Raw genomic sequence first — 26,842 nt, forward strand, 5'->3', positions numbered from 1 at the left:
CTTTCGGGTAAGATGAACTGGGGAGAGGGTACATGCAGTGAGTCAAAGGTGATCATAATTAGCTTTTCAACTGTGTCTCCTTTGCACTTAGGATGAAAAATTTCACTTGGAATCAAAAATGAAACCACTCAGCTTTATTTTTCAGGCTCTTTATGGAAATCCTTAATGAATGTTCAGATGTGGATGAGATCAAATTCCAAGAAGATGGCTCCTGGTGCCCCATGAGGCCAAAGAAAGAAGCTGTGAAAGTCTCAAGTCCACAGTGCACCAAAATAGAAAGTACGTACATCTGGGGCGCTGGTTGCAAACCAACAAAAAGTCTTGGAGACTTAGCTGTAGCTTGTATAATGTGTATGGATGTTGATGTCTGTGTTGTGGAGGGCTTAATACTTCTAACCTTCTTTCTTTTTACTTTAAATGACAAGGGTTGTATCTCTCAAATTGTGCCTTTTTTGGGGCTTTGTCTTTGCTCTTTATAATAGCAGTTAAGAAAATGAGAGGTTGCTCTTGTTTTAGGTCCTTAAATGGACAAGTGAAGATTAAAGCTTGTGCTTTAATATTCTCAATGTGATACAGAATAGTAATAAAACAGTTCCTGGGCTGTAACATTCTCTGTAGTGGCCAGGAAGATGAGCTAAAACAGGATTTGAGTTCCTGGTTCTGTTGCAGATAGAAACAGCTGATGTCAACAGCCTTTAAAAAACAGTAATATTTTATTTTCTTGTTTAGGTTCCAGTGTTGTTAGCAAACAGTGTTCTGTGACAGTGGCCAATGAGGTGAACAAGAAGAAAGTGGACGTTATTGACTTGACAATAGAAAGCTCTTCTGATGAAGAGGAAGATCCTCCTGCCAAAAGGAAGTGCATATTTATGTCTGAAACACAAGGAAGCCCAACCAAAGGGTTTGTCAATTTTAAAGTTAGTTGTTATTCTGTAATGTCTCAGATAAACTGATGTGTAGACAAATGGACTTGTAATCTCTCTCCGGGATCCAGCTGCACATTTCCAGAGGAGAATTTCTAGGCCTCTCCTTGCAGAAGGTTGTATCGATACAGTACCTTTGTACAGCCAAAACACTATTAAATAGTTTTACATCTCACAAAAGACTTGCGCTTACTGTTGCTGTGTTTGCAGGGCTATTTCTCCATAGAAAAGGAAGCTGATTAAGCTAATGGACAGGATTCTCCTGAGAAAGCAGATTATGCCAAGTGGAGGAGCTTTATTGCATTCTTGCTAAGTTAGTGTCATCTTAAAGGCTTTTCTTTCGCTGTCTGTTATACCCTTTATCTAATCTGCTCTGGTGCCCAGGAAACTAGGCTGCGTTGTGTGTTTCATCCATCCTGTCAGTCTTGGAAGGGAGGCTCTTTACTGTTTTGAGTCAAGACAAGCTTTTTCTCCATCTCTCTGTTAAACTCTGGAATGTCTTGGACACTGTTGTTGGCCATGGTTATCAGTCAGTCCTGCACCTTGGTTAGCACAACTGGTGACTTCCCAAGTCCTCTGTCAAGTGCTCCATCTTTGTAGTCATGCCTGACTTCAGCGGCAGGCTTAACCAGCTTCTTTACTGTTGTGCCGCCTTCTGTCTGTCCCAATCTACGCAACTCGGCTGCAGTTACTGTTCGTGGCTTCTGTAAAGTTCTTGCCCTTGGCCCGTAGGGCACAGGAGACCTGCAGGGAGAGAGGGGCACTGGTCAGGCTCACCAGCAGTCACCGCTCCGCGAGGCGATTCCAAGTGTCAGCTTTTAGTAATGGTTTATTAGTTAGTGTTGCTGCATGCATGAGGTGTGTGTCTGTGTGTCTCAGCATAGTGGCTTATGTCTTGTACTAAAATAATAGTAATAAAAACAAACCCCTTCTGTTTTGCCAGCTCTTGAAGTAATGAGCAGCTGTACTGTGTCTCTGGTCCACAGGAATGTGGGGTCTTTGAGCAAATAGTTGGTCATCTTCAACAACTTTCAGCAGTGATTCTGAAATGCTGTTGCTTTTTGTGAGGATTGTGGAGGAGTCCTTCTGCAAGAGACTGTTTCTTATTTTTGTAAGAAAAAATAGCTACAAATACATCTCTTAATGAAGTTTCAGAAGGCACCAAGACTTCCTTCTGTGCTCCTGTGTGTGTCTGAGATGGCTACCTGCAACCATAATTGTAGGAGGACTGAGTTTTCTTGTCTGTCTGTGACCAATGTATTTTCCTTGCTGTTTGGGTATGGAAATGGCATGTTCTCATTCTTCAAATCCAAGTCAAAGCCAGGCTTTTGGGGAATAGCTTCTCTCCTGTAAACAGTGTTGCCTGAATGCTAGTTTTGGCAGAACTGTGGGGTGTCTTCCTACAGGCAGAAGCAACACAGGCTGAAGTATAAGAGGTGCTTGCGAGGGGAGGGTCTGAAATCCAAGCTTCTGAAATCAGGCGTAGCAGAAATGCACCGATGCAGCAGTCTGGGGAGGAAGACGTGAGTGGCTAACACTCGTGGCTGGTGGGCTGGAGGGAGTGATGCGGAGCAGCTGGGAGCGGGACTCTGGGTGTTTCCACCTGACTTGGAGTTTATGAAATATTTTATGCACGTGGCTGGTGCCTGAACGCCTGTGGTGATTAGCAGTGCTGCGATGTAATCGGGCAGAAGGTGGGGATGCAGAAGGGTTTCAACTGGTTGCAAGCTCCTGGAGAGCTGAACTTAGCTTGGGCTCAGGCTGTGAGTAAAGATGGGTTTGGTATTTAACTCCCATGTGTGTAATCTCAGAGGCTGAATAATGGTCAGTCATGCCTTCAGCGTGACAGGGTAGCACCGAGGAGTGGTGATGTGGAGACATTGAAATGAGTGTTCTTCTCCTGGCTCTGGCTACCTGCACATCCCTCCCAGGGTGCTCCACAGATAGAGATTTCCATTTCTGTCTCTGAACGGTAGACTGTTATAAATGACTCCAGCACTGTACTTTGTTTTAATGCCAACTTGCTCTTATGTCACAGCTGCTGTTGAGAGCCAAGATACGGTCATGTTATTATGAAGACTGTTATGAAAGAGGAAATTAGAGTGGAATACTGTGTAGTGAGTAGCCACGCTGTAGTTGTGTTGTTACATAGTGACCTTGTGAATGAGAGTGCACAGCGGTGTGTAATTTCTCTTCTGTAACTAACGGCCAGGTTGTTTGTAACTTCCCATGCTGTTCAAAACAGGGTTCTCATGTATCAGCCATCTACTGTCAGAGTGCCCAGTGTGACAACGGTCGATGCTGCTGCTATTCCTCCTTCATTAACAGACTACCCAGTACCATTCCATCATCCACCAATATCCAGTATTTCATCAGACTTGCCAGGTAGGTGGTGGCTATTTTTAATGTGTATTCTGACAGCTTTATTAATTTGTGGGGTGGGTAAAAAATTGGAGAATTGATCAACTTTTTTTTTTTAATGGAACAAGACTATATGCAGTATTCCACTGATGCGATGCCTAGACAAGTCCAGTACAGGCTGTCTTTCCAGTTTCAGGTTGCACTTCGCAACAGCGATGTGAAAAATGTTGCTTCTGGGGTACAAATTGGCACTTTGGAACGGCAGCCAGAAACACTTCTCGCTATATTCAGTTAGACTCTGTGTTAATATCCAGTTGTTATGTGTTGTAGATGCGAGGGAGAGTAGCTGCTTATTTAAGTTATAGAGGTGTGATGGCGCCGACTCATCCCAACCCTAGAAGTAGAGATATTCTGCTAGCTGATTCTAGTGGTGCTCTGTCTAGACTGTATGAAAAAGGTTAAGGTGAGCTACAATATGTAAGCTGAACTCTATTGACTTTCTTTACCTAGACATACCCTAAATGCCTATGATGTATTCTTCAACACTGCTGCTAAATATCAGACAAAAGGTGGGGATACTGATTGTTTTCTATCCTGGCTCCTTGAAAAGAACACTGTATATAGGGACTCTGGGGGTTCTCTTTGCCGGCTGTAACGAACCCAGAGCCCAGGAAATGGTGACTCATGGTGACAGGTGTCCCATTGGCCTCCTGTACTTCCCTCTCCCCGCTCCATTGCCTGTCTCCATTTCTCCCCTGCAACATCTCTGGGTTTTTTCCTCTTCTTTCAGCACCAGTTTGGCAATGGGATGGATATCATTCCCCTTGTTTCTCTGTCCATTTTGGTTCCTTTACTGCTCCCTCCCTCCACTTCTCCCTTGTTAAGGAATCGGTTGCCTTCCCAAATTGGATAGGAGAGTATGCTGAGAGAATGGAAGTCTAGAACTGTTGTCTGTCTTTTATCAGCTGAAGTTCTAGAAGGTGCAAGAACAAAAGCAGCTGTCAATTCTGTAAAAGCAGTTGAGCTTAAATCTCCTTCAAAATTTTTCTCTAATTGAGAAGAGAAGGAGAGATGCCACTGGCCAGAACAGATTTGGAGGTGAGGGGAGAGGGAGGGAGTAAGTTTTCCATTTCTTTCTGTTGACATAGCAAACACAAGGCCAATATTTAGAAACAAAACAAAAAAGGCTGTAATTTCTCATTGGTTTCATAATTTTTAAACATCTTGCCCTAAATGCTTACACGCTAATGGTGTATAAGACGGACGCTAGTTGTCACTGCTCTTAGAGGATATACCTTGAACTACTTGTAGTTTCCTCTTCTTCGTTCCTTTTATTTGTCTAGACACAAAACGGGGATGATATTAGAAATGTTTCCTTATTGGCTGCCCGTGGGTGGAGGAAGAGACCTGCTGCTTGTTTTTGGACTTGTGCATGTTGTGACTTTACTTCATTCCAGCATCTTTAATGTGATGACACTCTTCATGTCCCAGTTTGGCCAAGTCAGGTACAATATGCAGTGAAACTTGCATTATGAACCAACAGCTCCAAATGGCAACCTCCATCTAAGCAACCACATTGAACCACCCTGCAATATCCAGTGAATAATACATCATTATGTCATTCTCATTCTTAAAAAGAGCCACTTGTACGAGATAACTCGTTTTGCTGCTGCCTGAAGTAGTCGTTGAGAGTGGTGTCACAGTGGTATATTCCATTTAGAAACTGTGTAACAATTGCAAAATCTGTTCTACGACCACAAAAAAGTTCCTTAAATTTGTTGTGTATGAATAAAAGAAAGACACATCAATTTATTATCCTTCTCTTCTTTCTAGGTCTGGATTTTCTTTCACTAATCCCAGTTGATTCACAGGTATGTTTCTGAACTACTATGGGGTTAATTTCCAAGTCTGGTTTTTGTGACGTACTGCTCGAATAATTACCAGGACACTGTCATCATCCATACCATGTTCGCAGTCCACTCGCTTAGACCTTACCACAGACCAGGAAAATCCATTTTCCCCAACAAGAGGTGGTAATGAAGATGCATTAAGGGAGGATTTGGTTTAGCCTCACTAGGATAAATCCATGCATGGAAACTCACTCTTTAGTGATAGCTTGCCTTTCTAAAGTGGATACTTGCACGGCACTAATGTGAATACACCCCCCGTGTACTTCACCCTCTTAGTTCATACTGTGTATCTGTAGGCCAGATTAAGCTCTGTAAATATACGTCACTGGTGGTTGTTTCTGTTGGTTTTGATGTTAGTAGGAGGTTAAGTTTTAAAGAAAATATCTTCCTTAATTTGATGGGCACATGACTGAACGCTTTTATGATAAATCCTTCCATGTAACACCTAAACCCCGCTGGCTTTGGATTATATGGATATTTTGTAGGTCAAAAGTAACTAGGCGGTGCTTTTCCTTCCCTGGAAACTTAAAACTTTACAAGTTAGGGAGAGTGATTCTTACCGTAACTAGATTTACACAGACAGACTACAGCCTTGAAATGTGGGGGAATATCGGCTCCCTAACTAAGACAAGAGGATCTGAAGCAGACCCTCTGTTTCATCTCTCTGTCTCTAGAAGACAACAGTAATAGGACTCTACTGCAGAGTTGACTTTCTGGTGCCTTAAAAACAAAGGATGAACTTCCTCCTTTTCTTTCCACTTACTGCATCTTGCAATACTCTGTGCCTGACCTTGAGATCTGAACTGCCGAAAGTGGGAATAACAGAAGTTTGTTCATGTGGGAGACTGGAAGCAGGTATGCTGCTATGAAGTGTCCACTTTGGACAGTTCAAACAGTTCAGGCTCAGTTCCAAACATATGTCTGAGATTGGAATCCACGGGGTAAGAGAAAGTAAGGTGTGTTGAACAACGTGTGTGCGTGCGTGTGCGTGGGTGTCTTACATTATCTTCCTCTGACACCTGGAAACCTTGTTCTGTTTCTAAATGCTTAGAGTGTTCAGCTCTGCTTTGAGAAGGCTTGTCTTCCACTTCAGGAAATTTAAATCAACGTAGTAATTTTTCTTAATCAGACTTGATCAGGGCTCATTTATCACTACTAAAATGTTTAGAGACCTGCATGTATCATTGCAGGTATATACTATGAACATGTTGATTAGTACAGCTGCTGCCATTTAAGAGGATGAAATTATTCTAACCTCCATCGAAGTAGCAAAAAGCATTCTGCTACCTTTCATGATGAAAGGAGCCCAAAATACACAGTTGTGCCCAGTAGCTGTGGGCAGTGAACATTCTCCAAATGCTAAGGTTTTTTTTGTTTGTGGGTTTTGTTGTTTTTTTTGTGGTCATCACGTGGACATGATAGTGTTTCTTAATGTGCTAGTAAATGCTCAAGCTAACCAGTTAGGAGAAAAAAAAAAAGGGGGGGGGGAGGGAGAGGATGAGGGAGAAGGGCTCGTGGCTACCATCTCTGCTTGCTTACTTGCTGGCGTGCAGAACTCCAGTTCTTGCTATGCATGCGATAACGAAGTTCTGCTAGTAATGTGTTTTGTGCTTGTTGTAGGGAAGATGTATCTTCAGAGCATACATTTCCCTTGTGCAGTTAGTCTCTTCATTCTTCATTGTTTGTTTCAAGCAGTACTGTCCTCCTATGTTTTTGGATAGTCTCACCTCAACCTTAACAAGCAGCACGCCTGGCAGCATCATCACATCAACCAGTCACCACGAGAGCAGCACGCACGTTAGCTCCTCCAGCAGGAGCGAGACAGGGGTGATAACCAGCAGCGGCGGCAGCGCTCCTGACATCATCTCACTGGACTGAAACAAGGGGCAGCACCGGACTCCAGGAGAAACTGCACGGAGCTGCTGCTTGTATCTCTGGAACTTCAGCATCTCGGAAGTTATTCTGATATTTATTGAAAGGATTTCCCTTCTGGAAAATGGAGTAAATTCATCTACACTAGGAACAGAAGTGATAGACTTTTTTGTTTTGTTTTGTTTTTTTTCCTTGCTCATTAAATAGCTGGTATAGAAAAGGCCCCTTCAGAACATGCTTTTATGCTTTTGGCTTGTTCTGGGGAAACTGACATTTTGTTGCTGGGTGGATTCCACAAATGGTTTTTAATTTTGTTGTAAAACACAGCAATAATGTAAAAACAAACAAAAACTTTTTTTAATAAAAAAAGGCACTTAACCACTCTAGAACAACAGCCTGGGCAAAGGTGCAGAAGTGTATGCATTGGTGAATTTTTAATATTTTCACTGGGGCCTGTAATAAACTTCATTTAAGACAATGAAGCTTTGTGAAATAGCCATGACTTGTGTTGTATGTCTCTTGTTTCCCACTTCCCCCTTACCTGGGGATGTAGGGGAAGCCTCTGTAAATGGGATTGGTTGGGGGTTTTTTTGTTTGTGGTTTTTTTCCTCCTGATTTTGTGTTTTTCACAAATGCAACAAAAACCTAAGCTTTGACTTCTTCCTCTTAATGTTCTTTGGGCTGGGGAGGGGACAAACTATCTATGCAAACTCTGCATTACACAATCTCTGTGCCGTCATGTCAGAATGGGGCCACCTCCCCACCTCCAAAAACTCCAAACTATGCACAGTTGAGCCGTAGCTGAATTTCTGGTTTGATAACTTTAAGAGATGATAGAAAAAAAAGCCTTTAAACTCAGATTATAAGGTGGTTGTTGGCCCTCTGAAATTACCACCCCTGACCAGTTGATCAAGTGAAGTGTGTGCTTTCTATGGCAGCTGTAAGGAGAAAAATAGGAATTACTTTCTCCAGTGCAGGATAATTTTCTAGGATCTCTTGCTTGTGGCTTCTGTCACTTCAGTAACTGCCATGTTCTTTTGGGAATACCCCACTCTGACATGCCATGGGGGAAGGTTGGCTTTTTGGAAGACAAAAGCTGTAGCTGCACAGTGTTCCCACCTAACTGGAATTACGTGTTTAGGGCTTAATGATGCTTTGTCCCACATTACATGGCCTCCTAATCATGGCTTTCCTAATTCAATGGGAATAACTTCCTCATGTTTTACTCCCCTGGTCAATCTGCTGCTTTGCTGTGTGGATGCAGTGTCTCCCCACACACCTCTAAGGATAATCTCCACAGTACGGTATGTGGAAGAGGTTACAGACAAGGAAAATCAAGTCATTTCCATAGAGCTGGAATAATGGTATTGTCTATGTTGACATAGCAGCTTTCCCCAGTGTTGTGTTTCTGTTGAGTAACTGTATTTGAGATTATTCCTTCCCTAATTACCAGCTTTTACTTTTTCCTGATTTTGTGTTCCTTTTTTCTTATTTCTTTAGTCAGATGTCTTGTACTTTTTGCCTTCCACTACTGTTAACAGTATTTGAACGAAGTACAAATGGATAAGAAATACTGAAGCAGGATGTATTGTAACTCTTGCCTGCCCTGTACTCCCACTTTTAATGCAGCATTACTATTCCCCATTGCCTTTTCTTGTATGACCTTTCACACCAATCTTCAATTCACATGTTGGTCTTAATATCGCATCCACTCTTTCTTCTTTCCTTATCTGTTGAATTTTTTGTACCTGTTAAGGCTCAGTTTTTAGCATGATTTATTTCCAATAAAGCCATGCTACTCATGAAGTTTTTTCCTAATGGCCTGCAGCAGATCGGTGCTTTCTGCATCAGAGTTGCACAGTGACTTGAACTATAAATAGAGTGTGGAGAGAGGTTCCAGAGTCATTCTGAATAAAGTGTTTAAAACTGGTATCTGTTGCTGAAGATGGTATTTGTACTCTTAATGCCAAACTGAAGCGTGACTTGGGCAATTGCTGAACTGGCTGAAGGGATGTAAACATCCTGCATGTACATCAGAAAAGTTAAGGAAGGGTGAGTGCCGTTTTTAGGACATGCTCTAAACCATTCATGGTATTACAAAATAGGGCTGGAATTTTGTGAAGCTAATTATTGTGCCTTGTTTGGTAGTTACTTATCAGAGCTGAGGTCAGGTTGTGTTCTCTAGCTGTTTTGGGCAGGAGTTTTGCAGCTGTATTTAGCTTTAAACCTTCAAGACCCATGAGAGCGATGTCAAATGCAAATAAGGCATTTGAGCCTTATCTGTTTAGGAGAGAGTTAGATTGTCATAGGCTGTGGTGTGAGGTAAGCCTTCAGGTGAAGGATGTAGCTTTCCTGCAATGCTGATGTACGTGCAGGATGTAATTACACCAGCCTAGTAATGCCTAAATCCTGTAATTCACTTGAGTCTGTGGATGCTGTGTATCAAGGGGTTGGAGTTCTGCAGTGCAGTCGTCACCCGTTTGATACACCACCTCCCACAAGATGACAAAGGATTTCCTTAAGCAGTGGAGGGGGGACTGGGGATTGTAACTTAATTGAGGCCTGTACCACTGTAGCCCTGCTCTAAGGAAACCTGCCCATTGTAGCTAGATGAGGTTTTGGTTTATTTTTCCTTCAACGAGTTCTAAAATGCATCAGAATGTCTGTCCAAGAACTTGTAACATGAGAAAAATCTTGAAGAAAAGGTGAGATAACTTCTTACCTCTTTGTTTCCACTATGGAAGTATCTGGTTACTGCTTTGAGTGGACTATATCAAAGATACCTTCAAACCAACTGCAGAAGAAAAGTAAAGTTTATGAGTCCCTCTACTGCACAGATAACCAGCATGCAATGAAAGCCATGCTGCAAGAGCCGGCCCCCTTTTTTTCCCCCCACCCATCCATTTGCTGCATCTTTTTCTGCAGTTCCTGGAAGTGAGCTAGCTGCTGAAGTACTAGCTACAGAAAGGCTATACCTATACACCTGAAGACCATTAGCCTGAGCTGGCTTCTGATTTTCATACTTCCAGGTCAGATAAAGCTGTCTGAAACAATTGCGAGCTGTGCAGGCAGGACTTTGCTGCCCAGTGGTACAGCACCAGCCCCAGGAGGTTCTGCACCTGCCCAGCAGCAAGAATTCAGGCATTTCAACATTAGTGGGGATGTTCTATGTCTGCCTTTAAATCTAGGTGCTGGATGCTAGAAAGCTTACCTGTGACTGCAAGCCTTTCACTATCAGTCTTCAACAGCAAAGAAGGTTCAAGCTTGGAAATGAAAGAATACATCTTCTGGCTGAGAGGACAAAACCTGACAGTTCAACAAGAATTTCTGCAAGAGCAACAATGAAGGGAGCTGCTTCCTAGGTTAAAAGACAATTGTGGATTAGGCAAACTGCAAAGAACACCATTAGTCCTAGGCAAGTGATTTTTTTTTTTTTAATGGGTGTTTTTGACACAGGCATCCGTGACCACAGACAAGATACAGGCAACAACAATCCCGTAAGTCAAATTACTGCGTCATTTTTATTTCTTTTTTTAGTAGGTGATCATGCCATCATCACAACATGTTAACACTGTGTGTGTATTTAATGTGACACTCTAAAAACTTTCCATTTCCTTCCTAGTTTTGTGAGGAAACGGTATCAGGACAAAACTGGGCAGCACATCACACAACATGAAACAGAAGTGATTATAACTTATCTAGGAAGTTATCCAGAGGTGGAATACCCTCCTTCAAGCCTTTGCGTTTATGTGTTTCAGCCACAACTTGCCAAGGACGAGAATTTGCATCATAAGGATCTCCAGGCAAAACCTGCCAGTGATCAAAGACACACTGTGGAAATGCTTGGCCACCAGTGTTGGATCTCAAGTCAGCGGTAAAACCTAGTGGGAAGGAAAAAATAAAAATTAAAAAGGGATGAGCCAGCTACAGGAAAAATTAAAACTGGCTTACAGTGAATTTCTGCATAGACAAAACCCTCAACACTTTCAGACACAGAGTACAGTACTGTTAGGAAACTGCTACTTCACAAGCAGTTCTTTCAAGCAGGTAAAAATGAGGCCAACTCCAAAGAATTGCAGAAAGATCTTCTGTGACCAAGTAAACTGGCAATAAAATGGCAAACAAAAGTCAATTTAGATAGAAAAGGACATGGGGAAAATTATGTTTCACGTGTCTCCAGAACTGAACTTATCACTACCACTCAGTTTGAGATCTTGGGGTTATGGTAAGTAGTACAGAAGCATTAGTTCAGTGTTCAGAAGCAGTTAAAATGAGAGATCAAGTGCTAGTACCTGTTAGGAAAGGAACAGAAAACAAAACGTCATGTCCAGTGAAAGCCTGCACGCTTATTGTAAAGTTGTGCAGTTGTGGTTCCTTTATTATAAAAGCCATTACTGCAGAGAAGGTTCAGAGACGGGGAATATAGATGCCCAAAGCCCTCACCTGGCTTCCACACACAGAAACACGCTTGGCAAGCTAGGGCTCTTCAGTGTGACCAGAGCAGCAATGTAGTAGGGAGGATATAGAGGGCTAAAAATTAAGTGACATGGACACAGCAGATAAAGATCAAAATGAGCTCATGCTCCTTTTGACACAAAGGAAGCATCAGTTGAAGCTAGCAGGAGCCAGGTTCAGGAGACACAAAAGGAGGCAGTTCTTCACACATGTAGGTCAGTGGACATCCTTGCTTGTGCTGTGGATGCTGATGTTTTACAGTGAGGGGGAGACTAGGTAAATTCATAAAGAAAGCCCTTGAGGGTTACTAAATTGATCTAGAAACCACTTCTGCCCCAGGAAGCCTCTAGAAGTGGTTATAAAAAAGCAACTGGAGAATTACACCAGCTTACCGTTTTCTTTCTCTTCCCTAAGTGCTTGCTTTCAGTCACTGTCATGAACAAGATGCTGGGCTAACGCATCATTTAGTCTGACAGTACAGGAACTTTACATTTAACTCAAGATACATAGGTGCTTCCTTTGCCATTTCCTCATCTTCATAGCAGTGTCATCCCCTTCTCCCAAGCATTCAGTCCTGTGAAGAGCTGCTGCCTGTGAACTGAGACTTTGCTGCTGTAGAACAGCTTCTAACCACTAGTTTATAGGAATACTGGTATTTCCCCACCTCTTTAGATTGCTGTTTTAGCAAGATTCAACAGCAGCTTTGGCAAGGAACTAGAAAGGCAGTTTTGCAGAATACGGATGTTAACATTCTATGTAAATTGAGACTGAGAGCCCAGTGTAATGTGCATCCTGCCAAGTCTAAGTTTACACTTCTTTTTGTTTTTCCGTGTTTGGAAAATTGTTTATGAAATTGTTTTAAGCTCCATGGAAACTTGGAGAAGGGAAAAAACCCCCAAAATACCACACAAACACATGTGTAAATTGTTCTTTTAAGAAGTTAAATTGCCAGTTTAGACTTGAAAAGTTAAGCATCTCTTATTTCATCACTGATTATTTTAGCAGTTACCACACTAATGTACTTTGGCAAAGAAGCCCCCTCCAAAATAAAACATGACATTTCATACAGTTTTACTGTGTGAGGCATTCCAAATGTGCCCCATGAAACTGGTAAACTTTATGTCACAATGTCACAGGATACTCTTGAAGTGCATTTTTAAACAGGGAGGAGGGAAACGGGACACACCAACAAACCACAATACCAGAGGAAAGGCTCTGTACCACACTGAAAAATTGAAGTTTCAGGGGCAGCATAAGAAGGATCAGATTATTATTTTAAAGGTAGTCTTCAGATTGGCAAGAGGGTGTAATGCCATTTAAGCTACTCAGGCTGGCACTCTGTCCTTCTTTTAAAGATTCAAATAAGTATCAAATTTTCTCTTCCAGGCTTGCTTCAAAGGAAGACCTTGATTTAAAATGATGGAAACTGAATCTGGTTTACACTAAAAAGTCTTAATGTGCAGAAGCTGCCACATCTTTTTGGCATGAAAGCCCAAGCTTTCATGGAGCAGGCTGCTGGGGGGGAAGAGTAAACTGTTGTGAACTGAAGATGCAAAGGGACAACAGGAAGAAGCTTGGAGCTAATAAAATGGGAATTTGTAAGTCTCTGATCCTGCAGAGGTCTGTCTTTAAATGCATGTGGGTAACAAAGGAAGCATCATCTTACCAAATGACTCATTTACAGGTAGATAAGCCTTGACCACAAACATTGGAGTTCCTGCCACTTGGGATTCTTCAAAAACGTGTCCCCTTTTCCTGTTCAGCACACCATAGATCCCACCAACCACTTGTTCTGGGCACTATAAAAAAAAATTTCTATCAAGTTACATAAAAGGAGGAGATCACCAGTTATTAAAACAGCCAGGCAGCATTAGACAATCCCTCTAGACAGCTCTCCTGATGTTTTTTCTCATGATGGCTCCTCACTCAGTACAATTTCTCTCATGTGTAACAAGTGGCTTCACTCTCATTTCCAAGACATCTTTCAGAAGCTCTGCCTGCCTTCTCTGCCTCGCATGACTGTGAGGTTTCCAATTACTGTATATATTGACTGTACCGGATTGTAGTTTACATACACAAAGTGAAGCAAAAGTGCTTATGCTCAGTGAATTACCTTCAGCAATCTTTGGGCACAAGAAAGCAGAGTCCTCTAGTGCTTTATAATAAATGTATTTACTACAGGATGCAAATTTTATACAAACAGGATCTCACCATACCTTATCTTAGAACTTACAACATGGCTGACAAGCGCTCTGATAAAAACTGTACTTAAAAAAACACACTTGCTTAGAAACGTACCACTAAGGCTGCAAGACTCCCCTGCTTTGTCACGATAGGTCTCACAAGTCATTGAGGTGAAAAAAATTCTCCATTTTCTGTTTTGTCCTTACTTGTACTCATCTTCTTCAGCCCTCATGGCTAAGACATTTTTAAGCAACTGAGCTGGTAGATTTCCTGCCCACTACCCAGCACCGTAGCCTGGAATTAATTTTTAAAGCAGGTTTTAAATCTTCCAGTTGCTTTTAAGACAGTTAAGACAAATTGGTATGTGAATAGCTGTACTTGGTGATAAATAAATACTTCTAGCGTGGAATATATTTTCCAGGCTCTTTCATGGAAGAATTTAATTTACCAAGAAAATCCAGTTATTCAAAGGATGGAAGTTAATGTTTAAACAGCTCAAAAAAAAGCTTGTTTAAAAAAAAAAAAAAATTCTTAATGCTTTTCTGGTTATTTAGGATAACCATTGTTTGTTCTCCTGAATGTTTACAGTGACAGAAAGAAAGGAGGGGAAAATCCCCCCAAATCTAAGTTTCCCAAAGGTACTGGCAATTCATGAAGAACAGCATAATTCACCTCCCCACCTACATTTTGCTATTTCCATTTAACCTTTTCCTAACTTTGGAATGAAAAACCTCTTCTCAAACAAAGTCTTTGCATCACTGATCTAAACGACATAGAACAGAGTTATCGTGGTTTCTTAGAAGAGAATGTGGAAACATGATTATCTATCTATTGGTTGCATCTCTGTTGTTGGCAGTGTTAGGTTAACAGTTGGACTTGATGATCTCAAGGGTCTTTTCCAACCTAAATGATTCTATGATCTCATATATCATACCCAGTTGCATACCTGTATTTCTACCAGATAGATGGGCTCCATAAGCCTGGGTTGTGCCGTAAGAGTAGAGGCATACAGAACCCTCCTCGCAGTAGGAATGATTTGCCCACCACCACGGTGAATAGCATCAGCGTGCAGAGTGACATCATGTATATCAAAACGAACACCTCTCATGTTCTCCTCACACAAGACACCCTGCAGTATTAAAAGGGGGAAAAAACAAAGGTGTGATACTACTCAGGATTTTCCAAGATATGAACCTTCACTCAGGATTTTGGCCCGATTGAAGTCTCTCATGCTGATGCTGAAGAGTTATGTTCGGACCAAGGCAGTGAACACCGTACACATTGCAAAGTCCTTCTCGGGAGGACTCCAATGCTCCTCTAGCATTTGAGAGCTCACACTTGGAACAAACGCTGAAATACCCACAGACAACTATGTGTTCATTACATAGGTTGAGTGACATGCGTTCTTCAGTGGGGACAAATTCCACTACCCTGTTCTTATCAGTTATCGAGAGTTTCTAAAGATTTCACGTAAATAGAGTTCAGATATATTTCAGTAACACAAGATACAAGTACCACATTCAGAACTACACTTACCTCTTTTGTAGCCCACTGGAAACCAGCAACAACACTGTCTTTGATTTCATTTAGATACTGGACACCTTTTGTGATGTCAACTAAGATATTTGGACCAGTACCATCAGGTCCAAAGCACCAAATCTTGCGAGCCTCAGACACATCCCACTCGTATTTCTCTGCCAGGTAACACGCACGCTGTTTAAATTCTTGACGGGAACTTTGTCTACGTCCTCTGCCAGGCCATCAGGAAAGGGTCGAGCCTTCACATACAGCCTGTTGTGTTTGTTGGGAGATTTGGATAAGCACACCTGGCTTGACTCTTCACCAACTGTCTCACGGTAAGATACAACCGGGTCTGATTTCTGTCAAATAGATCAAAGACAAAAAAAAATTCCCCAAGTACAAAGCTGATCATTTCCACATACCAATCAAATGCTATTCAATAAACTGTGGCTTCTCCTACAGCAGTGTGTTAATGCCAGGTTCACTCAGTCACCCAGGCATGCTCTGCTAGCTTCATCAAGAGAAACAACATTTTCAGTAGCACATCTATGGTTACTATCATAGTTCAAGTTAGTTTTCCTGTTCCCTGGATCTTCTTCACATCTCTCTCTTAATTCTAAGCTCTTTTGATGAACTAACAGAGAATTCTTTTTATTACTTAATTGGTTGGTCTCCTAACAAGTTTCAAATGGCTTTAAGGAAGTTGCTCTAAGGAAACCACCACCAGCAGATTAAGATGATATTTTCAAAGGTTAATGTTTAGTCATATTCCATATACTGCAGTCCAAGAAAATTCTTGAATACCTTAATTGGAATACAAGCATGATCTTCCTCCAGATCTTTAAGGCAAATTTCTAGATGCAGCTCCCCTGCTCCGGCAATGATGTGTTCACCAGACTCTTCAATAATACACTAGAAGAGGAAATAGTAGGGAGTAAACATTTTAAGAATTTAGTAGCATTAACAGAAACACACACAGACTAAATCAGAAAAATGTCAGATCCCAAAACTGCTCAACCCCAAGTATTAAAAAAATTTAATAAATTATCTTCTCGATATTGTTTCCAGGAGTGCTCCAGAATGAATCTCCTCACCAACAAAACTGGGTACTCTCACATTAAACATAGATCCTGTCCTACTGAGGTATTTGAGCATTAAAAAAAGTGTATGTAAAAGTACTGCTCAAAAACCTGACACTAACTGCTGCAGAGTTTGTGTTTTTCCTCAGGATCTTCCTATTCAAATGCTGACTGAACTTATCCCTATTTATCTTGTGTCAGCTCATACAATCACAACTGAAAACTGTTTTGAGCCTACAGCCATGCCATTAAATCACATAAAGAGCTCTCTGTGAATAAAGTCGAATGCTTTGGGTATTGCACTGCAAACCTGTAGCTCTAAAACTAAAACTTACAGCTAACACTCACCTGAACCATAGGATCAGGCTTGGCCAGACACTTTAGACCTTCAACTAGTTTTGGTAGATCAGCAGGGTTTTTTTCTTCAACAGCAATACGTACAACTGGACTAACACTAAATTTCATCACTCTCATGTTGTGGGCATGTTCAAAGGTGGTAATGGTACCCGTCTTCACCAAAAACTGGTCAACACCAACTAGACCAACAATGTTGCCACAAGGTACATCCTCAATGGGCTCAACATAACGACCCATCATCAGAATGGTTCTACAAAGACAGAGGATAAGCAACAATCCTTGAATACTTGTTTTATCCCCAGTATTTCCAAAAAGCTAAACCTTTTCACACAAAGGAAAATTACCTACTATTTGCCTACAATCCCTCTGGATTACTGATTTTATTAAACAGGAAAAGAGGACTCTTATAAAGAAATAAAATCTTCGTTTCATTAGGATTCCAAAAACTAAAAGCAAGCATTTGGTTTTGCATGCATTGCTATTCAAAAGAAATATAGTATTTCCATCTACCTTTGAATGGGTTTTAGGTAAAGATCTTCTTTCTTGCCAGGTGTGTAGTTTGGTCCCATGATTCGAACTTTCTGTCCAGTAGAAACAATACCAGAGAAGACTCGCCCAAAGGCATAGAAACGCCCCTTATCAGATGTGGGGACCATTTTGGAAATATACATCATCAGAGGGCCTTTGGGATCACAGTTTTTGACACCTGCAATAAAGTATATATCTGCATCAGACACATTTTCTGTGAGACTTGAAAACTTAGAACTATATCCATATGATTCCCAAAATTCAGTGAACCTTATTAACAGCTCCTCTTTTTTTCAGTTATTAAAGGACAAATGTGTGCAGACAGATGAATTATAGCTATGGTCACTATCAAAGATTCTTTGTTAAGGTAACGAATCATCACCACTGCTGTTTCTTTCAATACTGAGACATCTGTTAGTACTTACTCCCTGCTTGCTCAAGTTTCCCTCTTCTGGTAGCAGGTTCCATGGTATCACTAAATGTCTACTAATATGACCTAGTCCCAGGAAAAGTTTTGAGTAGGGGGCATTTAAAGATCCCCTGTAATCCGTTAGAATCCAGAAGACAAAATACAGCACTAGAAGTTTGCAGCCTCAGTGATCATATGGATGATATGGTCAGAAGCAGGCCCTCTAATCAGAGGTCCTGTTCTGGTTTTGTGAGAGAGAGTTAACAGTTTATTAGAGGATTAAACACATGTGCCATCACAGATAAGCTTCTCTTCTGCTAATACTGGATTTGAAAATTACTTCAAATATGATTTATTTATTTCAACATTTGTGGATTTCTGATGGAAGTGACAAATCTACACAAATCCAAAAAATGCAGATCCTCTTGAAAATAGTTGATGATCATATTACAAATCATCATATTACAGATGAATTCTTCAGAACTTAACTCCTTCCTATCAATGCCAGACGAACAGCCCTGTATTAGATTCAGTTTCAGCTATTTGCTCTTTACCTAGTCATGATCTCAGCCACACCTTCAGACAACTGGGAGATGGTTCCATTTTTTACCAGATTTTCATCCTCCACCTTTAAGGCTGAGAATGAATCAGAGAAAAGTAACAACATGCCAGCTACCCGGGGACACGTCAGAAGTGTTTGAAAGTAAAGGATCTTGTTAGGATTCTGACTGTGACTGAGAAGAAGTCACAGGATTCACTAGGAGACTGTAATCAAAGCCGCAGACAGAATGAGGGTAATGAACTTGTTGCTCCATCCATCTCTTACAGTATATCCAAATGCTGGTACATACCATAGTCCTGCTCATTGCAACCACATGTTCTCTGAATCTAAACTAAATACAATGTGGTTTCACACAGATTGGCATCCAGCATATAAGGACATAAAGCAAGTTTTATGTGTAGTACCCCAAGGCTTTTCCTTTGCTTTCTTACTTTTTGTAATAGCCTGCTCAACAGAGTCCCAAATTAGTAATTATTGTTATAACCCATAAACTTAATCCAGATGCACTTTAGGCAGTTCTACTCATCTGTGCACTAGGGGTGCTGTATTTTTGACAGCCACTGGTAAGCTGGGAATTTTTTTTTTACCCATAGCAGCTTCATCATCAGGTGGCCCCTCATAAAGAAGTTCACAGCGGTATTTTTGTGCTGTGACAGGGGAAGGTAGGTGAATGGTGATCATCTGAAGCAAGGCATCTCCAGCAGGCAGCCAGCGACGCATCACAGCCTAGGGACCCAAAATTCACATTGTAATTAAAACTTGTTTCAACAAACATAATAACCAACCCCCAAATAAACCTTTTGGACAGCGTGTGGAAGGCTACCCGTAGGGATGCAACGTAAAAAGTCATGACAGCCATTTAAAGTTTCCCTATCACTATGTAAGTCTTGTTGAAGGCCATGAGTAAAATACTTAGCCATAATAAGCAATCTGAATATAACTGTGTGTTTGAATTACTGAAAACCAGCACTCCTTGCATTCTTTTTTTCCTTGGGCTAGTGAACTACATTTCAACAGAAAGGTTAGGATTCCTGGATTATATTAAGGTCCTGAAATAAAACACGAATGTCTTTCTTCGCTGCTGACAACAGATTACAATAGTAGAAAGAAAAAGGTCCATGGATAGTCGTATTTTACAGCTGTATCTTCCATATATGGAAGATAAAAATAAACCCAAATGTTTTATTAAGTCTCTGGCCTTTTGCCACAGTGATGTGGTTGGATTTCCCCTCTCCAGTGATTATTTCAAGAAGTTTCCACATGTATCTCCTGGACCCCTTTTTCATGTGGGTTTTAACATACCGAGGAGAACACAAGTTAACACAGGAACTGGATAGTTTCTTAAAAGTCTCTGCTCTTAACTTTCAGTGCTGCACAGAAAGTGATCACATGCTTTCACACATTACTCTTCAAAAGGTTGACTGGAATTCAGCAGTGTTCTTGAATGTATTGGAAGTTGTGAGAGCCAACCAGAAATCATGTTTCTGATTACACAGCCACAGCATATATGTGTGGCAGCAGACACTCTGTGTAAGCATTGCATATACACCTTGAGATTTCTCCCTTTTCTTAAATCAAATCAGGTGTGCCTTTTGTATGCTGCAACAGACTTAAGGCCTGATATCTCTTTAGCAAATTCAGTGCAATTCATTACCAAGCACCTTATTTCAAATCATTACATTCCTGACACACAAATTAGCCACTGTCCAGATTATAAAAAGACAATTAAGGTAAGTTTCTGTGGATTTTAGAAAGACCTGAAAGACTGTTCTCATTACACAGCTCAAGGGTAAGAAATGCTACCACGCTGGAAATTCTGACGAAGTAGAAAAGCCAAATTACCTTAAGAAGGGGTTTTCCCTCTTTATCTCTGTCTTCAACATCTAGCTTGATATCAAGTTTCTCTATCAGCTTGGCTGCCTCTTCCTTCTTAAAATTCATAATGGCATCAAAGATCTGAAACAAGTTTATACCGACCACAGTAAGTAATATAGCAGAGACAGGTTTTGCTTATCATTTCTTAAACATGTTATATGTCTGAAAACCCTTTGGCTTCTCTGTTCTTGGCTTTTCTTTGAGAAACTATTTGCAAGGATCATGCAGCTCAAGATTCACAAATTGTATGAAATGTTTCTAATTTCAAAGGAAATTCCAAATTCCTATCAGAAGAGGTTCACACACAAGACACACAAATCTTTAATCCAATGATATGCAGGGTATGTTGTTTCAGTGAACAGACCATTCAGATTTGCTGCCTTCTACTTCTGTCCCACCTTTTACAAATTGTTCTTGTACTGCAGGATTTTTCTAGTTTCTACAGAAAGTATGGACCCACTTTATAAGAGGGATGGCTTTCCTAAGAGCTAACCTGCTAAACTAAAAAAGTCTCCCCTTACGCTCTTGCAATCAAATCAATACAAAATATTGCCTTACCTTAAAGATAGGATCCAGAACTAGCTGGCAAAATGTCCTTGGCAACTTCTTTCCATCAGGGCTAGTGGCTGATTTGCCGAATTTTCCAGTTGCTGGATCAAAATGTCTAAAGATGTTTATTTTTACTCATCCAGTTTGAACTTGAGGAGTATCCACTTTTCCTGCAAATTTCCGCTTAGTTATTTTTAAAAGAAAACTTCGTAAAGTTTCACATTTAAGCAGAGATTAAAATAGCAGAAGAGTGGCTAATCCTTATTTCAATGTAGCAATAACTGTTAGATGTTTGGGGAGGCAAAGGATGGCTTTTTGTTTGTTTAGGTTCTTGAGGTTTTTTACTACACTTAAAACCACTGACTTCAACGTGCATTTTTAGGCTTTTACAGGGAACTAGGTGCTGTAAGCAAACCTGTTGTCAATAATTCTCTTACTCCACCCTGTTACCTTTAACTGTCTTTCAAAGCCTTGCTAAAATAATTTAAATACCATGCAAGATAAATCTTGGAGTACCCTATGAGCTAAATGAGTCAAGGTAGGTTAATTCATTATAAGGCATCAGAAGACAAACAAGTATATTGAGCTTTCACACACATATAAAGCATTCAGTTAGCAGCAAGTTGTATACACATCTAGTAGGAAATTAACTCCATTGTTTACAAGATACAGTTTAAGGTTCATTAAATTCACAGAAATACTCATTGGTATCAAAAGATTGGATTTGGTCCATAATCTTGTTTTGTGTACTAATTTTACCTATGCAGTTCAATAAAAGCATTTATGTTCTGAAGTTCTGAGAGGCAACCTTCTCTCTCTGCTCTTATGGAGCAGGTTATCAGAACTCACCCCAGAAGGCACATATAGCATATCTGCACTACAAGCAATTGCCTTTCTCAGAGACATAAATATTTTTGTTGTAAGAGTTACAAACTCACGTCTCTAGCTTTCTAAGCTGCCCATGAAAGCTTGGTTTTACAGAAGCACAAACTCAACATGCACTGGTATCCATTGCTGATATCCTTAGAGTGTCACTGTGGTTTCTAAGCATGTATCTACATTCATTCCATGCATACTGTGTTTGTTACTTACTTCTCACCCCAGAGTTTTTTCATCATATCTTCCACTTTCTTTGAACGTGCAACTGGAGGGAGTTGTACTTTTTCTCCTTTGGCAGCAAATCTGGTTACATACATCTCAGCAAACTGTTTCAGAGTAAACGCCCAGCCGTGCAGACCAGAGCCAAACCCAACAGTACCAATAACTAGATCAATCTTTAAAAGGGGAAAGAAAAAAAGTGAATCCGTTTCAAAAAACACTGATGAAAAATGTATGAACTGCTTTCAATGACAGGTAGGATCAGTAAAGATGCCTAATATTTTCTGGAACATAGAACAAGGAAATATTTCCCCTAAAATGGGTCTGTTGAATATTACTTTGAAGCAAGAACCTTACTTTGTCCCACACAGTGGAAATAATTGTAACAAAGGCTAAAATAAAAACTTCAGAAATATATTTGTAAGTGCTAAGTAGGATTTGGAGTATTATGACTATAACTGAATTGTTAGTGAACTGTCTCTGGAAAATTTCTCTGGAAATTAAAATACAGGTGGCTCATTCCTGCCGCACAGATAAAACTAGTCTGACTTAAGAATGGCCGAGATTCATGGAATATAAGAATCAGAATACAATCCTAGCTGCCTGTCCTTTGTTCCAGTAACTAGATTAAGCTGCAGTCAATTTTAGCCATAAAAAAGCTAGTATAGGACTGTCACATTTAAACAAAGGGAACCAGGTCTGAAAACTCTAGTGACTAGGTCTGTCTTGCAGCTATTTGGTGGAAAAAATAATATCTGAAGCAGTCCGATTCTGACAATTCCTTACTCTAACAGCTGGACCACCAGAGAAGATTTGCAGTTGACTTTGCTTTTTTATCTTACAATTCTCAGCTGCAATATAGGAAATACTATTTGTCTTTCTAGTTTCAAACCATCCTTCCAGAGATATTCAGCACATTATGATATAATTACTGGTAGAATAACAGAGACCTACATCTTCCGATCAGAAAACAGCTAATTCAATGTCTTATCAGTCAGGAGTAGCAGAAAGGCCATGTTTCTTGTCGTGTAAGTCACATAAGCAGCAAAGTCAGGCACAGAAAGCTAATCTTCTGGCTTCTCGTCCTTTACCTTAAATTTCAAGCCATAGCTTCCCTTCAGCAGTTTGCCCCAGGCAAACGTCTGACATGAATGACACTGAGCAACTGGCTTGATGTTAAACATTTTGTTAGTGAGAAAGTATCACTAGAGGATGAGCTGCTTTGTCAATTCTCTCCTCTTTCCTATTTGCTCTCACTCCCCAGTTGGTTGGTCTGAAATAATATCCCCAAAAGAAAAAGTATGAAACAGCGGGGGCGGAAGGGGACTGAAGAACAGCTCCTTCAGGTTGGCCAGAGATCTGAACTGCCATAAATGTATGCAATGGTTTCATATCAAAGCTGGTATTCTCCAAAAATAGGATCTCAACCACAGCAAAGTTTTAAAGTTTTCTTTACCATAATATTACCCATTGGTCCAGTTTCACCCTCTCCGTAGGTGGAAATGATGACGTTGACATTTTCCACGATACGCTGAAATGTCTGGTAAAGTTCCTCAGGCTCCAGCTGCAATTCCAGCAAAGCACGATCCATTTTGTTCATCATCAGTACTGGTTTGATACGTTCCGCAATAGCCTGCCGCAGAACAGTCTCTGTCTGTACACAAACACCTTAAAAAATACAAGCACAGTTAAAACGTGCATTATATACATGGACAAGATCTCTAATCTACTTTGTACAGTGGTGACTGGGAAATTTAAACTGGGAATTTGCTGGTAGTCTCAGTGCTCCCCGAAACTGTCATTTCTCAGTTGTATGTATCGCTCCATTTTCTAACTGAAGGAGGAGAAGAATGACAAGCAGCTTCACTCCCTAGGATTTTACTGAAAGATTGACTTTTTTCCTCAGTTACTCTACATTCAACCCACGAGCTGGATACAAAGTGGATATAATCCTCTAAGATATAGGAAAGGCCATGGGCTAAGACTGCAAACGAGCTTTCATACCATTAGAAGTTAAACTTTCAGAGAAAGAAGCTTCATCCCTCAATCACTTAATTATTTTTTTTTCTTAAGAGGAAGAAAATAAAATACACTGAGGTCTTTCTAATTACAAGAGCATGCTTACCTGAAACACAGTCAACCACAACAAGGGCACCATCAGTGACACGGAGAGCTGCTGTAACTTCAGAGGAGAAATCAACATGTCCAGGGGAGTCTATTAAGTTAATAAGAAAGCCTGAACCATTCCTGCACTGTTTGATGAAGGCCAAGTCATTGTCTGAGAGTTCATAATACATAGAAATTGCACTGTAAGAGAAGACAATTCATTTTAATAACTTAATAATGTTTCATAATTTGATGATTTTAAAATTTGCACCGGTCAGGCAACTATACCTGCTCCACCACAGTGTCACTATTTCTTGGGGTGCTTAAAGGAAAAACCACAAGAAGACTTCAATATTTCAATTTCTAGAGTTCTTAGGATCTAAAATTCTGCTTTGAGTGTAATTAATTTTTATTCTTATTCAAAATCAACACCTCAAGATAGTAGTCACAGCATAATATCACTGTCAGACACTTGTAGAGTCATGCTCCAAATCATTTACAACTTGTTAACTTTGCAGTTGCAGACATCAAAAACAGAGGTAATAATAAAAAGATGCAGCCCACCAAAGTGGCTTGAAGGAACAGCGTATTATTCTGTAAGCGATCCAATAAAAACAAAGGTTACTACTAAGAATCTTTCTGAAAGCATCTTTCTCCATAGTGAGAAGCAAGTAGGAATGATTACTAGATATCACTCAAAAGCTCTACTCCAATATTGCCCAGATTGCACTCTGAAGACTGTGAACTTCTGTTCTGTAATGCACAGCTTGATTCACATCTCAAATTAAAAAAGATCTGACAAGATGCAAGGCTTTGAGCAAACCATTTCTCTGTCTTCAGATTAAAAAGAAAGATACAAAGAAATTCTTACGTAGACTTGATTGTGATACATCTTTCTTGCTCGTCTTTCCGTGTGTCTGTGAATTGCGTTTCTCCAGCTCTGGCTGAAGCAATGATGCCTGCTTTACACACCAAGGAGTCTGTCAAGGTTGATTTGCCATGATCAACATGAGCAATCACGGACATATTCCTAATATTGGACTTCTTGTCCATGATTGCTCGGATCTGGTCTGCTGTGAAATTCACCTGGATGAGAGACAGAAAAAGAAAAAAAAAGAACAGCTATTGCTTCCTTTCGAAGTATACAAAAGTCTATGTGAAATTTTAAAGTTTTATTATTTGTTATTAAATTCACACACAATCTAAGATGAAATGAAGTTGTTCATACTTTTAAGCTTAGCATTACAAATAGTCGTTCACATTTTTGGCATGTTTTTGTAAGTACGAAGAGTGGAGGCATAACTTAAAACACAGCTCAGAATTCATCTCACAAAATATCAACTACCGCAAGAACAAAGAATCCACCTGCGGAGACAGAACAGCTCATCCCTGCCAAATGTCACAGGAGGGTTAGCACACGCAACTGCAAGGTGCAGGTCTCCGCAGATCTTCCACACGCATCCTTCTCCTTCTCCTTCTCCTTCTCCTTCTCCTTCTCCTTCTCCTTCTCCTTCTCCTTCTCCTTCTCCTTCTCCTTCTCCTTCCACTGCTGTCCCTCACTTTGCCAGGTCTTCCTCCCACACCTGGTCTCCATCTCCCAGGGCTTTTCAGGTGAGCCACTCTTCCTGCTTTCCAGAAGAGGTGGGGGAGTGTCTTCTCCTTTTGTAGCCAATATACCAGCTCTAGAAACCGGCGGTCCAGCTCAGTCAAAAACCTCTTTAAAGACTTTAATTAGCCAAGTGCAAAATTTTTAGTGCCCCTCTCACAAATGACATCCCAGAAAGATTTTTTTCTAATTTCCATAATTATTCTATCTCTTGCTAACAATTCCCCTCCTTCAATTTGCAGAAAAAAAATCTTGACCCTCAGAAGCCCTGGTAATTATCTGTTAAACACATGACAGCAAAGGAAGATGAGATCTTACTAATCTCAGCCTGTCTCATTCTGTAATGAGAGTCACCTGTAGGTCACAGGAGTGCAGTTAACGTGGTTATTCTTGCAAATCCCTTTAATGCATAAAGTGCTTCACAGGGACATGGAAAAAGACTGAATTCGGAGGAAGAAATGATGGGGAATATTAAACAAACACAGACAAAAATCACATACCACACCAATAGTTTATACTCGTTGCTCAAGTGAAGAAAAACGTACCATAAGAAACAGTTAAATAGGTTCCTCATCTGTGTTTGAGTTGCAAATGATACAGAAATAATGAAACATACATTTCTATTGCTACACCAACAAAGGTTTCTAACACAGTCTGAGTCTTAATGACTGCAACTGAACACAGGGAACCTGTCTTCTTGCAAGGATAAGATATTAATTAAAAAAAACCAACCCAGCCCAGCTCAAAATATAATTTTATGTAGGAGACAAAACAGGAGGTTTTTTACATGAACAGATACACTTCTGATATATATATCTTATTATTGCATATTTGCATACTAACTTTGGATCTTCAGTTCAACTTTTTCATTATACATTTTCTCAAGAAAATGGTTCTTATTAAAAAAAGGAATACTTCTAATTAAAATAGCCAAGTTCTTTTTAGAGATGAGAAATATCCAAACTAAGCAGCAGCCTGGCCTCTTCCCCCCAAAATGTATTATTTCCCCACTCTCCCCTACATTTATAGTTTCTTTCCTACCCCAAAGTCTGCAATGGTGAAAACAACCAACCAACCAACCCCGTTTTTTTTCTGCTGAAGAAAACTTAGTACAAACAAAAAAATGTTTAGGGTATGCTTACGGGTTTGTCTGTGATCCACCTCAAATGAAGGCACTTCATTTCTGAATTTGTTCTATTAGGTTATTCTTCAGTTTAATAAAAAACAATGATATTTCTTTTCTAGAATGTTCTAGGGTGTCCTGGCATCCAAAGTCTCACTCACAGCAAAATCTACATACTTCTTCTGAGACCTTGAAATATTTCTTTCTTCTCTTTCTTTTTCATTTAGAGAAAAGAGCACAACCGCTTTTCTTTTCTATTTTTGTCATTTTCCCCATTTGTAAATTGTGCTGCGCTAAAAAAAATAATCAGTACTTTTAGCAAGA

The 26,842-nt window shown here is 40.3% G+C and overlaps 2 protein-coding genes across 11 annotated transcripts in view; one reads left to right on the top strand and one right to left on the bottom strand.

The window, feature by feature from the left end:
- PIAS2 (protein inhibitor of activated STAT 2) overlaps positions 1-8,996 on the top strand; it is a 33,974-nt gene extending 24,978 nt beyond the window's left edge. Inside the window, exons 10-16 of one of the 10 annotated variants that reach the window (XR_011323040.1) lie at positions 146-279; positions 730-901; positions 3,169-3,308; positions 3,795-3,853; positions 4,628-4,789; positions 5,118-5,155; positions 6,890-8,996. Coding sequence is in view for 3 of the 10 variants with exons in the window: in XM_069775514.1 (XP_069631615.1) it covers positions 146-279; positions 730-901; positions 3,169-3,308; positions 5,118-5,155; positions 6,887-7,072 (670 nt within the window). In the remaining 7 variants the exon portion in view is untranslated. Of the gene's footprint in view, positions 1-145; positions 280-729; positions 902-3,168; positions 3,309-3,794; positions 3,854-4,627; positions 4,790-5,117; positions 5,156-5,868; positions 6,136-6,886 lie in introns of all 10 variants that reach the window. The other 9 variants (XR_011323039.1, XR_011323036.1, XR_011323037.1 and 6 more) reach the window with 9 other exon arrangements.
- LOC104312953 (elongation factor 2-like) lies at positions 122-25,135 on the bottom strand. The gene is given in 18 exon segments (XM_009925193.2): positions 122-4,870; positions 9,789-9,860; positions 10,278-10,947; positions 13,188-13,320; positions 14,652-14,834; positions 15,242-15,441; positions 15,444-15,585; positions 16,031-16,138; positions 16,654-16,912; positions 17,173-17,368; positions 18,749-18,887; positions 20,004-20,117; positions 20,595-20,700; positions 21,678-21,859; positions 23,140-23,351; positions 23,809-23,990; positions 24,661-24,875; positions 25,018-25,135. Coding segments are annotated over 16 exon segments (2,637 nt in total). The 5' UTR covers positions 25,090-25,135; the 3' UTR covers positions 122-4,870; positions 9,789-9,860; positions 10,278-10,753.
- Positions 25,136-26,842: the final 1,707 nt, after the last annotated feature.

This window comes from Haliaeetus albicilla, chromosome W (assembly GCF_947461875.1).
Source record: "Haliaeetus albicilla chromosome W, bHalAlb1.1, whole genome shotgun sequence".
NCBI classification, from domain to species: domain Eukaryota; kingdom Metazoa; phylum Chordata; class Aves; order Accipitriformes; family Accipitridae; genus Haliaeetus; species Haliaeetus albicilla.